At 40.3% G+C, this 16,552-nt stretch overlaps 1 protein-coding gene across 3 annotated transcripts; it reads left to right on the forward strand.

The window, feature by feature from the left end:
• Positions 1–720: 720 nt before the first annotated feature.
• LOC119729032 (stromal membrane-associated protein 1-like) lies at positions 721–14,894 on the forward strand. Of its 3 annotated transcripts, none has more exons than XM_038201523.1 (10): positions 721–955; positions 1,778–1,911; positions 3,206–3,291; positions 3,959–4,043; positions 4,935–5,039; positions 6,709–6,877; positions 7,587–7,829; positions 8,387–8,802; positions 10,224–10,301; positions 14,304–14,894. In XM_038201523.1, the coding sequence occupies exons 1-10, from the start codon at positions 838–840 to the stop codon at positions 14,523–14,525; spliced, it is 1,656 nt and encodes a 551-aa protein (XP_038057451.1). In that variant the 5' UTR covers positions 721–837; the 3' UTR covers positions 14,526–14,894. The 3 variants fall into 3 exon arrangements, with proteins under 3 accessions (XP_038057451.1, XP_038057452.1, XP_038057453.1); XM_038201524.1 differs by having other exon boundaries at positions 3,962–4,043; XM_038201525.1 differs by lacking the exon at positions 10,224–10,301.
• The last annotated feature ends 1,658 nt before the right edge of the window (positions 14,895–16,552 follow it).

The following is a 16,552-nucleotide window of genomic DNA, read 5'->3' on the forward strand; positions in this document are numbered from 1 at the left end:
ATTCTGCTTAAGTCAAAGTTTGAACCTGTTCCCTTGAGGTTTGACTTATCAAGATTTCACTGTAAAAGGTTGTTGACACAAATGTAGAAGGGGTTTTATTAATGGGATTTAATTGTTAACTACATTGGCATTGGCATTTGTTGGAGGTTGTAATGTAAAGATGGCTTAGAAACAGACGTCACTCAATAAAATGGAAAGTTAAATTTGCAAAAAATCTTATGCCAGACTGATAAAAACACCGCACCCCTCCCCCCAAGAAAACCCAATAAATGAGCGATGTTTTAATCATGGATTCTTACATAAATTAACCATCCCGATCCCACCTTCCCCGTTTCAGTTACAGTTGATTTGTTCATAATCTAATTGTCTAGCTTATTAATGGATTATCTCCGGCTGGGCTAGGCTGAGCCGCCCACAATCGAGTCTAATGATGACGTATTATGCACCTGTTTTAACTTTATAATGATTTGGTGACGTACCCGGTACAAAGGTCACGCGCGGATCGGTTTAGCCTTCAGCAAAATGTCGCCACGAAATTGAGATTAAATTAATGATCACAAATTTCGAATAACACAATATATTTGGAATATAAGTAACATTTTAAAACGACGTTCGAATTTACCAAGTCAAATCACACTAACATGTCTTCGTAATTTTTTTAAAGAAAAGTAGTTCAGGCAATTTACTCACTTCCGGGTTTGGCCGGTCTGGCACATTAACTTCCGGGTCAAAACACATACGGCATTTAGTGGGTGTCGTTTCCGTATTCAGTTGTGTACGCTGTCATCAAAAACTCGATCTTTTACTTGGAATTTTACTCACAGAATCACCGTCGACATGTCTTCTAAAAACCAGAAGGACAAAGCCAAGAACGTGCAAGATAAATATCAGATGATTTTATCGAAATTGCTGCGTGAGGAAGACAACAAATATTGTGCCGATTGTGACGCGAAAGGTAAAATAGATGAACCAAAAAGATGGCCGCGCCGGACAACCTGCGCCGGACACGCCGGCGGGGCATTTTGTGTGTAAATCAATGGAGGTGTTGGATTGACCATCATGACTGTAGACTAGACATGTCTCTGATACAATGAGTAAATTAATTGGATCCGAATGCCGTACATTCAATTATAAAACGTCAAACGTTAGGTCGATTTATGTAGGAATCGACTTGAATTGAATCCACTCTCTCATTTTGTTCATTTTTTATTCATGGCTAGGCAGGTGGTGGGGGGGGGGGGGGGGGCGGGGGGAAACGTGGGTTGTGTTTTGTGTACCATTCTACTTCTAGTACTAGTCAACTCAAAAGTCTCAAATGGGGAACATAATTTTTATCAAGAATTTACTGGCCTTTTACTAAGCATGTTGTTGTTAAACTTGTGTGCCAATGCCAATCATCACGATCATTGCCAATCAATTGTTCCCCCCCCCCCCCAACGTTGACGTGGGAATATCTCTTTTGAAGTGACAAAATTTGCATCACTGGGGCAAAATGTGGTCACGGTACATCGTGCGGTGATTGCCATCTTTATTTTCGTGTTGCGTTTTGTCGTTGTCATCGTCATTGTACCCCCAAATTTCCTCAAAAATTCAAAACCCTGCCCTTTATCTATGACATACCTATATTTTCTTAATGTCGCCAACTAGTTTGGGTGGTCAAATAATTTAAAAGTGGATTTTGTTCCCTTATAAAATTATACTATAGGAACTGCATACAGGCCTACTCATTTGCAATGAAATGTAATGATAATTCGTTCATCATGTTTTTAAATTTTAGGTCCGAGGTGGGCATCATGGAATTTAGGGATCTTTCTGTGCATACGATGCGCCGGTATTCATCGCAACCTGGGCGTACATGTCTCTAGAGTAAAGTCAGTCAACTTGGACACTTGGACAGAAGAACAGATAGCAGTGAGTAACGTCATAGTGCAGCAAATACAATTTCCAAAATAAAAAAGAAATGGGCCTGGTGGTTTTATGCTTTGAAAGACGCAAAAGGACAAATTCAAAGTACATTGCCGGTCCAAGCGTTTACCTTGAATGGGGCCGGGGGGATGGGGAGGGGGGGGGGGGGGGGGCGCCCCTCCGCACCCCTTCGCACCCCTTGCATCCACCAGTGTGAATGATAAGTGAGTTTTGCATTTTATTGTGCTGTCTTTAAAGGGAAAATACAACATTTGCAAACATCAAAAAATAAAACTACCAAATCATTTTGAAATACCTTGCTGGACTGTTAGTGAATGACAGTGTAAAGCATCCTGTAAAATCATGGCACCTGGTATACTGTCATTTTCAAGAAAAGGGGTATTTTTGTATCAATTTCCAACGCTGATCGGCCGATCAGCGTTGGAAAAAACTGGCTTTTTTTTCAAATACTGGCCCCAATTGACCATCGCACTTGTTTGCAATCGATTACAAACCTATGAACGGGTACGAGCCAGCTAGACTGGTTCCCTGACCTTACAATTCCCCAATGTATATAAACTGCTCTGTTTCTTCTTATATGGAGTCAGGGAACCAGACTACAGGAAAATGATTGTTTTTCTTGGTTTTTATAGCATTTTCGAACCCAAAACCTCAAAAAAGTCAGTGTAACTATATTTGCTATATATTTCCAACCCCCCAATCCCATCCATTTCTGAAAATTACAGCAAAAGCAAATGATGTATATTCCCTTTAATAACCTGTCCTTCGTTATTTATGAGGGACAGGGAGCATTTTGAATAATTTAGTATTTCATTATTGGAACTTTGAATATTCGACCGTTGGTACAAGCTGACTGGCTAATATTTAAGAAAATCAAGGAAGCTCTCCAATTGTGCATTTAAAAAGGCGTTCCACAAAAACGTGGTATGGATCGAGGCGGAGTGACGTCAGTTTTCATTGGTTACTGTGTGTTTACTGTGTTACCATTCAGCACTGCAGACTCAAGAACCATTGAGTTTCAAGAACATAGGTCTGGGAGCTAGATAAACAAATGTAAAAAAAAAATTGACAAACAACCTCACATTATACAGATAAAATATCATATAAGCTTCCATCACTGACCTTTTTTTTCCATCTTCTCAAGACAGCTCACAAATTTTTTTCAATATTTTATTTGGTAAAATGCTATTTAAATCTATTCGGTCCTTTCTTGACTACATAATATTATGAAGAAATGATGATCATGCCTTGTTAATGTTATTCCTTTCTTTATTTACAGAGTGTTGAGAGCGGGGGTAACACCATCGGCCGAAAAGTCTATGAGAAGAACCTGCCTGCAGACTTCCGAAGACCAACAGCAGATTCGTATCCTTTATATTAACCCTAACCCCTCCTCCAACCCATCAAACCCCAACGGCATGTTTTGTTGGAATCAGTCAGGATGGGTACAGTACCCCTAAACTGACAGTCTTTTACATTGGGTTGGGCACACCTTCAGAATCAAAGTCAGAAATATGTGTGTGCAGTTTCCCATATGGTGTTGGAATTTGCCAGGATGGGTATGGTTCCTAGTAAATTATGCTAGGGAATAAGGCATAAAGGAAGAAATCTTGCAATTTTTTTTTTCCATTTAGTTAATTAATTTGGTAATCTTTTAAAGACTAAAACTAACACAGTTTCTCACATGTATCAAAGAAGTTCTATAAAAATCCAACATGTGGTTTTGCAGTATTTTAAAGAATTCTTCATTCCAGTTTTGCAACATTTGGATGGATTTATATTCCATTATGTGTTTAGATTTGTCCGTTATTACTGCACAAAGATAGATTGGGCTACACTTTGGCATTTCTTAGCAAAGATACATGCATTTAGTTTTAAATTTATGAAGCGTTTAAAATTAGTGTTTTTAAGTACAATTTATATTATTCTAATAATTGAAACACTCTGGTGGTAAATTTTTATGATTTTTTTTTCCAAATAAAATGCATTTTTTGTGGTTTCGTCTTTTCGTTTTTCCTTGACAACCTGTAAGCAGGAGTTCTCTGGAACATTTCATCCGATCCAAATATGACCACAAGAAATACATGGATAAAGATTATGTCCGTCCAACCCCTAAGGTAAGGTTTGTAAGAGCTGAGAAGCCAACCGGATAATAAAAGTAAACTTGCATTAGCCCAAGACTGTCAAGTTCATTCATGACTACTGTACATTAAGTATAACTTTTGCAGCTATCCAGAAAAGTAACGGACGAAATTATTGTTGGAAAGCTTACTTGGTTTATTCAAGATAGTAATGGAACTAAACTCCCTGTGAAATTATTCTTTCTGGCATGCTGTCATTTTGAAGAAAACAATAAAAGAAGGCCATTTCCAAAGATGCGTCAAGTGACACATTTTTGGAAATTACCCAAAGTAGTTGGTTTGAATAGGCGAACCCATGAATGGGTGCGCGCAAGCGTTGACACGACACACACCCACACGTGATTGCTATTATAGGTCAGTTCAGTGCGTGATATCGGGTAGCTGCAATCGGCTGAATCAGAACCTGTCCCGGATGCTGATTTCGGGCGCAATTCAAAATATGATTCGGAAACTTTTGAACTGAAACCGAGATTCTAGAATTGTGTTTTCTCGGAGAGAGAAGAGGGCCAGGGAGGGATTCCCTGTTTGCAGGGGAAGTATTACGCCGTGAACCCTAAACCCTAAATTGCTACTCGTGAGTACCTGCTTCTTCCCGCGAGTACTCGAGTAGATGAAAAACCACGAGTAGAATGAGTAGCATAAACTATGCGCGAGTATTTGAGTAATCAAGTTACTCGCCCAGCGGTACTTGCAGGTGCCTCATAGACTATTCTTTGTTATTTTAATTTTGTAACATACTCATACCTATCGCAGCGATACAGAACCATGGCCCTCTGTCTCGCCTTAATGCACAAGGTCTATTGTAATGTTAAAAAGCTCCGTTACAGTTAATGAATTGAACAGCAATTATATTTTAATGTTTTTCAGAGGATACAAGGATATGTTGAAGCCGTCGACAAGAAAGAGAAGAAAAGCGCGAGTGCAGCGAGACACAAGCAGCAGACCCTGGTAGCATTGGCTAAATCCAGAGAGGTGAGCTTCGGAGGATTTGCAGAACTTGGGACGGACTTAGTAATTGGGCAGGGCCACCATGATCTGGGGGCCCAAGTGGGATAGACTTGCTTTTTTACACTCTTGGGTTTGAGACTGTTATGTCCCAACTGTGGTAATGGCCCCAACTGTAGTTGGGACAGTCCCAACTATCAGTCAAGTAAAGCGCATTCATTGTTCTTGGAGCACGCCCCCCATCTGCAGTGCGTTGTTCTTCTCATCGTAGAAGTCTGCACTTTACGGAAGGAAGGAAGGAAGGAACATTTTGTAAAACCGAATAGTGGATATAAATCTCCCGACACAAAAATGTCATCATTTAAAGGGAAGATACAACATTTGCAAACATCAAAAAATGAAATGATCAAATTATCACGAAATACCTTACTGAATCTTTAGGGACTGACAGTCCAAATCATCCTTTAAAATCGTGGCTCCTGGTGTGCTGACATTTTCAAGAAAAACTGTATTTTTCCAACACTGGTCGGCCGACTCACAATCGGGCGATTCACAATGCAGTGTGCCACCAAGAGTTTGCCATAGAGAGTCCATTTTTCAAGTTTACGGTCGACAAAGCATGGCCCATTTGAATGAGTGTTTAGACAACTTAAGCTAAGTTATTATAGATTGGGGCATAGCGTTCTGCCTCCTTCCAAAAACACACCATGTTGATAAAAAGGAAAGAAAAGGGCAAACAGATACTCAAATCATACGCTTATGAAACTACTGACTGGAAAAACGAAAAATTTCAAATATCCCGCGCTGCGAATTTGTCGACCATCTCCCACAATGCACTGGGAAAAATTAACTCTCCGTGGCAAACTCTTGGTGGCGCACTGCATTGTGAATTGCCCGAATTAATCAAGCTCCACCCTAGTCTGGTTCCCCGACCTGACAATTTCCCCCGACGTCTACACGTCTAAATTGTAGGTCAGGCAGCCTCCGTGGCTAAAAATAAACATGACGACATTGACGGCCCTTTTTCAAAGCTCGACTTCGTTTCCGAATTCGCTTTATCACATAAAGCTTTTAATGTTCCGATACTTTTTTTAAAAATAAATCACTTGCTTCATATATCATACAGTTATGATATACAGTTTAATACTTCTGTAAAAAAAACATTGACTAATTTTAACCTGGAATCTTCAAAGTTGGACACCCAAACAGCACTGTTAGCAGGCGGAGCCGAATTGAGACCACGCCGCGTTTTGGAAAATGCCGGTAACGGTCGTCAAATTCAAACTTGTGCATGACGCAGCAAAAAGTTCGCCCCTCCGTATACGATCCGAGTGCAAAATGGTCGTTGAATTTCAAGTTTTCTAAATAAAAGCAATGGATATTAATTATCAACTAGTTTTTTTAAGTTTTTAATAAGCAATTAGCAGTTAATAAAACCTATATTATACTCGGAAATACTCGGACACTGTCCGATTGTCGACGAAATGAATTCGGCAAACTTCGGACAGTTTCGGAAAAAGGAGGAATTCCTCCCGTTTTAGTCACGTGATGTAAATTGTAATACATTGTATTACCGGAGGCTACCTGACCTAAGATTCATCAGGAATAGTCGGAATCTTTTGGTCTGGGAACCAGACTAGCTCCACCCCACCCCAACTCTAATCGTACCATGCAATCTCTCTTTCTCTCTCTGTAGTCTGTACCCCGGCCCCTACCCGCGGGGCTCCATGCCTCTCATGCCACCTCAATGTCTTCATCAATGTCGGTGTCATCACCCAATCTGGCGGCTGCCGGCCAGCCACCCACGTCGTTGCCCTCCACACCGGTCAAGACGGTCGCCTCTGCCAACGACTTGTTGGGATTGTGTAAGTTGACGTTTGAGTGTTGCATTGAATCTTCGGGTGTTTTTGCAAACATTGGCTTCATTCCAGCTGTGGCTTCTTGTCCGGTTCCAAAGTCATTGTGATATCCTGAATTTCAAATCAAAATGGTTACCGCATAAAACCGGATTTATCTTTTTCAAACTCATTTCACGTATTGTCAATATATTTTCCTTTTGATTTGTTTTCAACAAAGTTGTAGCAATGTAGAAAGGGTGATGGCCCCAAAATGGACACATTTTTGATTAGCAAAGGACTCCACAGAATGGCAGAATCCACCTGCCATCTTGGAAAATCTTGGAGGAATAAAAGGCAGCCTTCTTCATTTTTGCAAAAAGCCTGATTGAGTAACCACGTATTTGTTTACTCAGCCTAAAGGCATGGGCGTCGCCAGGATTTTTTCTAGAGGGGGGCCAAAAAAATTTTTGCCCAAAAATGCTTGTATTTCTCAACACATTCTCGATTTATCAGTTTTAGAGGGGGGCAGGGACATTTTGCCACCCCCCCCCCAACTCATTAAATTTACACCACTTTGTCTTCGCGCCTCTTTTTCTTTTCTTTTTTTTTCTTCCTGTTTTTTTTTTTTTTTTTTGGCTTTTCCAGGGGGGGCGGGTGCCCCCCCTTGCCCCCCCCCCTTCGCGACGCCCATGCCTAAAGGTTAATATTTGATTTCACCCTTGACTCCTGACCCCAGGCACGCCCCCCGCCAACAACGTGAGCGATCTACTCGGTCTGGACACCCCGACCCCCATGCCCACGGGCAGTCAACCAGCTACGACTAACGGCACGCCGGACAGCGGCACGGCCGAGCCCTCGCTGTTTGGCGAGGAGGGCACAGGGGCCGGGACAATAGGCACGAAAACCAAAGATTCCATCATGGCGCTGTTTGCGACGTCGTCAGGACAACAGCAGCAGCAGCCTGCTTACAACGTCCCAGGTACGAAACGCATTGACGAGTTCCTCACATGCTACTACTGACGTAGGCTGAGCCTGTCGTAAAATTTGTCAATGGTTCTTTATATAACATTGGTTCATTATTTGTTCACTATCTTAAAATTTATCATTGGGTCATAATATTACATTGGTTCATTATTTGTTCACTATTAATTCTTTCTGGCAAAGAAAGCAGTGGTTCATCTGAAACAAGTGTAACATATGGCTCATGCTTCCTGTGAAAACGAAATTAAAAGCTTGGCAAATTTCTTGACAATGAGTATGTCATTTGTTTACCAAATAAACCGGAAGGGAGAAACACCAACATACAGCTGGATAGCTCAGTTGGTATAAAGTACTGGAACGGCAATACAGAGGGCGCAGGTTCAAACCCCTCTCCAGGCAGTTTCTTTGTTTTACTTTAAAATTGTTTTGCGTTTTTGACTTTCTTCATAGTTCCAACAAACTCATTTCAAAGGGATGATAAGTTTTAAGGGCATGAGATAATTCCAAAATGAGGTAGGGACTGAAAAATAGAGATTTCTTTGGTCGTTTTTGCAGGCGGCGTGTACATTCCATCCCAGAAGCAGCAGCAGCAGCCTTTTGTTGCCAACGGTTACCCGGCCAATTCCGCTGTGCCCGGTTACCAAGTCCCCCAACAGCAAAACGCTGGCATGGTCGGTTACCAGCAGCAGCAACCGCAGCCCGGCAACATGCAGGGTTACGGCATGATGCCCAACCCGGGCGTGGTGGCACCGCAGCAAGGCATGATGGGACCACAGCAAGGCATGGTGGGACAGCAGCAAGGCATGATGGGACAGCAGCAAGGCATGGTGGGACCGCAGCAAGGCATGGTGGGACCGCAGCAAGGCATGGTGGGACAGCAGCAAGGCATGGTGGGTAATCCAGGCATGATGGGAATGCCAGGGATGTACGGAGCCGGGCAGGCATCGCAACAATCGGCGTATCTTCAGCAGGTTAGTGAAATCATTCTCACATGAAATAATTACCTTTTTATTTTTTAATGCCATTAATGTTTTTTCTATGATATCATTGATTTAGGCTTGCTAATCCATTTTGCTTGCTTTTAATATCATTGATTTAGATAAGCATTTGATATCTTGTGTTTATTTTACTCTATATTGGTGCAAACCCCTAAGTGGTAACTATGTATTTAAAATAACATACAAAAAAATCACTAAAAAATGTGTTTATTACTAGTAAAAAAGACCATATTGGTTTATTTTGTTTCCATTTAATACTAAAATGTCACAATTGTTTTAAAAGGAAATTTAAGCCTGCTATTGCGATATCAATTGAATATCTGTGCGTGAATAAAAATAGACGCCAGCTCCCAAAATGAAAACAACTTTGCAAAACTGCAAACTACTTGACATTGGGGAAAAGATAAAATGCCCAGCTTTTAGAGGAAAATTTCACTGAAATTTGAAACTTCTCAAAAAGCCATATTTCATATAAAAAGTCGTTCTTGGTTTATTTCAGAAAACAGAAATCTGTTGTCTTTTTATTTGTTCCACAATTTACCTTGCTAATCGCATCAATTTTACTTTGGAGCGAGCAAACCTAACTTAATGTTCAAACTTTTCTGTATAAATCCAGCTCCACCAATTAAAGCTACAGTTGTAGAATAAAAATTGTAAACACATTTCTCAGAATGTCGAATCGAAATTTGAAACAGACGTGAAATTTGATCTGTCAGTAAATATTGCTGCGTGTACCAGCAAAAGCTATTAATTAGATTCAAAGTCCAATCGCACTATTTATAACGCATATAACCTGTGATTAAGTTAGCTATTTATTAGTCCACAGCACGCATCCTTGTTTACTCTCAAAAGTCAAGTTTGAGTACTTTGATGTTTTCCATCAAAATATGCACATGCATCTTCACTAAATAAAGTACATGTACACTGTACAAAAAGCCATACAGCATTTTGACAATGTAGATTTTGTATTGAAGTTTATAGTACATTCATGCTTGCGTCATGTAGCCGCAGCTGTTATCAGCTATTCCGTTGTTTGGCAATGGCAGCTTCCTAATCCAACATGGCCGCCTCCTATTAACATCATAAGTTCATTGCAAACTTTGCCGCGTTCCTAATTTACATACACAAATGACACAGGCGTGGTCAAATTCATCCCTTTTCAATCCAATTGAATTGCTATAAAAGCAAAACTTTGGAAAGTTACTCAGGGAATAAATGTGTGCTTGTCCGGTTTTAAACACTCTGCTTAAGGTTAGCAACAGTTTTTTACAGCTTTTGTTATAATTTTTAAAAAATAATCGACCCAGACAATAACCAATGTAATGCATACAAGCAAGAACTAACCTACATGCAACTAACCACAACGCTTGACTCATACCCATGCAACTATGCAGCAGCAACAGCAGCAGCAACAGGCATCACAGCAGCAGCAGCAGCAGTTTCAAATGATGCAGCAGCAGATGACACAGCAGGTTGGGGCATGTTTTTCAAATGGTTCCCTTCCCATCGGTGTATCCCCTTCCTTCCAACTTTCATTTTGATTGTCTCAGTGATGGAACAGTGTATCGTTGGTTCTTTGTGTTTCACCCTAAACCTTCCCAACTCAATCAAAATCCATCCATTTGGGGGGATTTTGGCAGACAAGCCATGAGTACCAAGTCCATCAAAATCCACCTATATCAGTGGTGGATCTGTGGTGAATTTCGGCGGATTTGGTCCTGAAGCATTATGTAAAGCAGAGTCGGTGATGGATTTTGGCGGACTTGGTACTGTTCTTAGTAAATTTCACTACTGGAGTTAGGGTTAGGCCAAAAAAAGAATAATAAGTCAGTCTCTGGTCAGCGCGCGCGTCGATTTTAATCATGCGCGTCAATTTTTTTTTTTTCTAAAATGTTCCGCGGTAGCTCCAACAGCGCCCTCTATTGCCGCACCTGCTCAATTTTTTTACCAAAGAGCACCAAGGAATGGGAAATTGCACCAAGGCAAATGATCGAGAGCACCAAGGCAAATTATGGAGAACACCAATGTACATGAGGACACTAAAAAGCAAAATAGTACCCAACTTGTCTGTACAATACAAGCTTGAAGAAAAAAAAAAAAAGCAAAAAAAAAAAAAACCACGTCCCCGCGTCAATTCCGGAACTTTGGTCTGACCAGAGACCGAATATTTTTTTTTTTGGGCCTTAATGTACAAATTTTGCTGTATTTGGTTCGTGAAAGATAATGTGCTCTTTAGCACATAAAAAGGAAGTGTTAATTTCACATCATTGTGTATTTGTTTGTAATGGTGGTTTTGTACTCTATGTTTGCAAGTAACTTTCCTTAAAATCATTTACATTATACAGTAAACATCATAATCTCCAATTTCATTTCACACTACCCTTTATGGTTGCAAGGGCGGATCTAAAACACAATTATTTTTTTGGGGGGGAGGGGAGGGCCCAAAAAAAAAAATTTGGTCCACCAAAAAGTGGATCCAAAAAATTACGGCAAGGGTTCGGGGCCCGCTTATTAAGGATCCGCCCTTGTAGGGTTGTCCATTTTCGAATAATTTAGCATTCGATTATTTGAAACTGCACTTGACCGAATATTTGAATATTCTACGATCACGTTTTACACAACGCCAGCAGCAGCTGCCTTCCGCACTGGTCAAAAGTTGCATATATTAAGTGCTATATTGGCAATAAATAGGTGTCGACAAATAGTTATCATCAACAAAAAAGTGGCATCTGACTATTAAAAACGCAACTTTATGAGTAAAATAATATCACAGTCGTGTGTGAACGTGTAAAGTTTTTTTCGTTAAGAATATTCAAACCGGCCAAAAGCTAAATTCGAATATTCGGTATATTTTGGACAGCACTACTACCCTAGCATGTCACCCTTCCTACATGTACTTTCCACTCTTTTTTATCCCTTTCCGTAAAGTAACTTTGCCTTTTCAGAATTCACAACTTGTTTGGGTCAACTTTGTTACATTCACATACAATACATCATACGTGCACTGGTAAACCTGTTTCTGATTTTAAAATATGAAAGATAACACAATTCCTCCCTTGTCCTTTGCATGCGTTATCCTTTAATATTCAAATTCAAAAGTTGATGGAACAAAATATAGTTTTGTGAAACTGATGTTTAATTCTTAAATTCCATGCACTAAGTTTTTATGCTAAATTTTTGTCACAATCCCCATTTTTGTAATAAGCCAGTTCTGTATTTCAACTACACATGCACACATAGGCCAAGTTCGGGCAAGGACCATTAGTCGACTAGTGGTTGATTTGTGACGTACCTTACGCTTGCGCACTAATAGCAACGTGCGAACGTCTCTAGTCGAACGCTGGTCAAAATGTCATCGCAAAACTTCTGGATCCTGGCTCTCTGCTAGCGTTATGAATGCGCGTGGCTATTGGTTACCAGCGAAGCAACCAACCCCAGTAGGCTGGTTCCCAATAGTCGACTAGCGTAGTCAACCACCGTCGACTAGACAGAGTTCGGGCAAACGTTAGTTAACCATTGGTCAACTATAGTCCTTGCGCGAACTTGGCCATAGTTTTGTGAAACTGATGTTTAATTCTTAAATTCCATGCACTAAGTTCTAATGCAAAATTTTTGTCACAATCCCCATTTTTGTAATAAGCCAGCTCGGTATTTCAACTACGCATGCGCACAATGATTTGGTTCCTGGGTCATTTGGGATAATCGAAGGCGGACGAACGCGCGCGGAGACGGCCGCACGACGCTCGTGCGCTAATTACAAACAGAATGGGCGCCTGCGTAACATCCCGTATCATCACGTCAGCAATTTTATCCCGAATGACCTTTGACCTGGACTACTTAATCGAGATACCAAACTGGCTTATTGTGCTTATTGTGCCCTTGTTTTTTTTTGATGGTTTGTGTTTTGTTTCCTACACTCAATACTTTCCCTCTATCTAACAAACCACACGATTGGTTGGTTTGTGTGGTCACATGATAGTACCAACAATGGGAGTACATGCAACAGATGCAGTTGCAGCAACAGTTGCAGTTACAGCAACAGCACGGTCTGGACCTCCAGGTATTGTCGTCATGGCAACAATATTGGTGGTGGATCCAGGCTCTTTCTGAAACTCATACAAATTAGATAGAAAATTTTCGACAGTGAGCATGTTCCTTAATATTTGGATAAAAGTTGAATACCGTAATGTTATTCATTTTGCATGAAAGGGAAACATGTTAGAAAATGTTCTAGAATATTTACAACTTTGGAAAGTGATCCCTCCCTCTCCTGCTGGCAAATTCAACACAGCTGTCCTAGCAGTCAAAATCAATCAAATGACTGGTTTTAACAGTTAAGAGCTCCCAGGCTACTTAAAGCAGAATTGACTGGCTGTGACTGTTTATGCAACTTGATACAGCTTTGCATTGACTGTAGGAGATCGATAAGCCAGCTGTGCGTGCCAGTTACTTGCTTTTGTCTGTTGACTGAATTTGACCTGTCACAGTGCTTGCTTGAAATATGATCTGACTGTTGGTGACCAGCCCGTGTATAAAGGCATTGCAGGGGAGGAGGATGGATTTTTTGACTGTCTGTGACTGTTCAGACAGCAGGAGGGTATTTTGTGTGACACAAATACAAGTAGAATGTGTTTTATTCAGATCAAAGTAAGCCTGTACAAGAAGAAATACACTCTGTTTCCCTGGCTCCTTGCATGAACAATAAGGCTGTGCATTTCCGAATAATTTAGTGTTCGATTATTCCAACTTGGACTTGATCAAATATTTGAATATTCAATTTCGAAATGTAGTGATCAAGTTAAACGTGGGCCAGCCTAAACCGGCCAACAATCGGGATATGCATGCGCCTCAGTTTGACAAAACAATACAACCACGCAATTTTACGATGGAAATAACGCCGTGGAAATTTTTTCATCCTTGTGATGAAACTCTGTGTGCATGAACTGTTTTACCGCAATTTTATTGTTTGGTTCTGCAAATGTTGTCCAGTGCTATTGTAGTGTGCTCTGGTACATGTATGTCACTGGCTCCAGAGGCTCTATATTTGCAAATGCTTGAAGAAAACTGATTGGACTTCTTTCTGCGTAAGGCAAACACACTGACATGGCTAAATAGGCCAGTGAAGGATTTAGTTTAAACGTGTGGACAGTAGTTGCATGTGCTCCATTGGTTGAGGGTTTCACAGTTGTACAGTACATACCAATGTACCGATGTACATGTTTTTGCTAGTTTAAATTATTTTGTGCTAAACATAACTTAATATTTCATGTTTTTACTTAGGATTATAAAAGGTTACTCTATGCATGTTCTGTTAATTGGGAAGTCAATGTATAGAATTTGCCTCTACTATGTAAATTAATTTTTATAAATGTGCATCCGGGCAACTTGCATCCAGAGAGGCCAAGAAAAGTCAGATATTCATTTTTGATAAAGTTTTAGTTAAACAATTTTCATTTTTCATCTAATTTTGCCAGATCCAGCAACAGATGAATTCCATGCGCGTCGGCGGCGGCGGAGCCGGAGCCAACCCCAACCCCCCTCAAGGACAAGTGCAGCAGCCCAACTGGCAGCAGAGCAACACGGTGATGCCCCAGCAACAGCCCGTACCAACTGCCATGGCGGGGGCGGGCGGCATGGGCGGCGGATGGGGAGGGGCCGGATCGGGCCAGACGCTCAGCAACCAGTTATGGAAATGATAAGCTGATCAGTGGTAATTTTATAGCGACAATATCGAGTTTAAAAAAAATCTGGTGGATTTTGATGCAATTTTGCATCCCTTTATTTCTTTGTTGGTTGGTATGGTTATATACGATTCCATGGGATTTTAAAATCACGCAATTAGGCTCAACAGCTGTAGTAACTTATTTTGGTCAATCGCATTTTGACATGTAGCACATCATTTCAAACCCCTTTTCAGATTTTAAGGTGTTTTTTGGAGTAGTCTAAAAGCTTGCATCGGAGTCCACCAGTCATGCCCAGTTGTACATTTATTATCAAAACCATGTATATAAACACATATATGTATTATTGATGTATTATTGTACAGACGTAAAATGATGGCCGTATAATTAGTAAGTAGTTCAAAAGTGCTAACTAAAAAGTAGTTGTTATAGAGTTAAATGAATACGTGTATTAAACTAAATTCTGGGTCCAATTACACTAGCCTTTTTGAGGTGAAGTGGACACAATAAGAGGGCGCTGTTTGGTTTTGGTAAGCAGGTAAACTTGGGTAAATGCAACAGAGTTTATCTTCGAGCAAATCCTCGATCCTGATTGGTCGATCCATGGCAACAGCAGTGTGGTGTTATCCCGTAAACCGCGGTCCACATTGCACTCTGTGTATTGCAAGATTGTAAAGATGCGCGCGCCATTCCTGCTGCATGCACATGTACATGTAATAGGATAACCGCCGAAAAATTTGAGTATAGCGTGCGTGTTCCATTTGTACTGTGCATCAGGTTTGCCCATGGAATGTGGAAAATGTAGTGCGTCAATTCGCGCTCGTAAGATAACTAATATTACTCAAAACCAAACAGTGTCTTCTGAACGGTCCACAACATTTCCTAAAAATGCCACTTGAACTGGTTTTATTTGCTTTGTGCATAGTCTAGCGAGGGCGGTAGAGACCCTGCCTAACATTCGCAGTTACACATACATGTAGGTGGTGTGTGAAATCTGTGAACATTTTTTCAACATGTTAAACTTCAACAGCACCTGAATAATAATCGTGTGCATGACGTGTATAAACTTTCAGCAGGTGCTTAGTGTATACACAAGCAATTGGTTGCATCAAGACTCTCAAAGAGCTACTCAAAATGTGTTCAACATTAGAGCGCCGAGTGTAGTAAGCAGGTATAAGCTACGTGAAAACAAAACAAAGTAGATCCAGGATCGTTCAAGGACGAAACTGCAGTGATGCGATCTGATTTCTTTGTGGGAACATGTGCTTTCATTCATAAGTTCCTTGAGAAATCACTGGTTCTTTAATTGCTTTAAAATCTTTAAAAGGCTTTAAAAAGGACGGAAATCATTCGCACTGAGCTTGGGGCTCTCTGTAATACACAAGTTGTAACATTTGTGTTATAAGTTGTCTTTTAATGTAAACATAGTTGATCAGTGAACTTAATTTTGTTGTACTTTTTGTGAACTTAATTTTGTTGTTGATACGAAGCAAAAAATTACATTAAATCTAGTTAAGTACGTGCCATTCCCAAAATCTTATCCCAGCAGTGCATGTAAAATACAAATTTGAAAGCGACAAAAATATTCTCCAAAACAAAAAGATTATACAGTGTACATTTGCATTGTTAAACATCAGAGATTTGGGACGGCAATTCGGGGCCTAGCCTGGGCGAAGTAGGTCTGTGCTAAAGTATAACGTTAAATGACTGCAGCTGAGAAAACCAGGCTAACATAAGCCATGTATGCCTGGCGCTTGTAATTAGGCATTTGCGGTGAGCATTGCAAGATAATAGAATTGATATTTGTGATCCCAAACAAGGCATCATTTGATGTAATGCTGACCTGTTAGTAAACACACTTCATGTATAAAAAGGTTTTTTTTAACAGAACATAAAAAATTATCCTCCTTTATCTGTTACCATAAATTGTGAAAATGTGATTTATGAATATTACAAATAAACAAAATTCATTCATTTTGTGGTTCAAGGGACATTTTTAATGCGGTAAAAATTCACGACAAAACTTTTGTTTTGACTTAGTA

Source organism: Patiria miniata, unplaced genomic scaffold (assembly GCF_015706575.1).
Source record: "Patiria miniata isolate m_02_andy unplaced genomic scaffold, ASM1570657v1 HiC_scaffold_20, whole genome shotgun sequence".
Lineage (NCBI taxonomy): Eukaryota > Metazoa > Echinodermata > Asteroidea > Valvatida > Asterinidae > Patiria > Patiria miniata.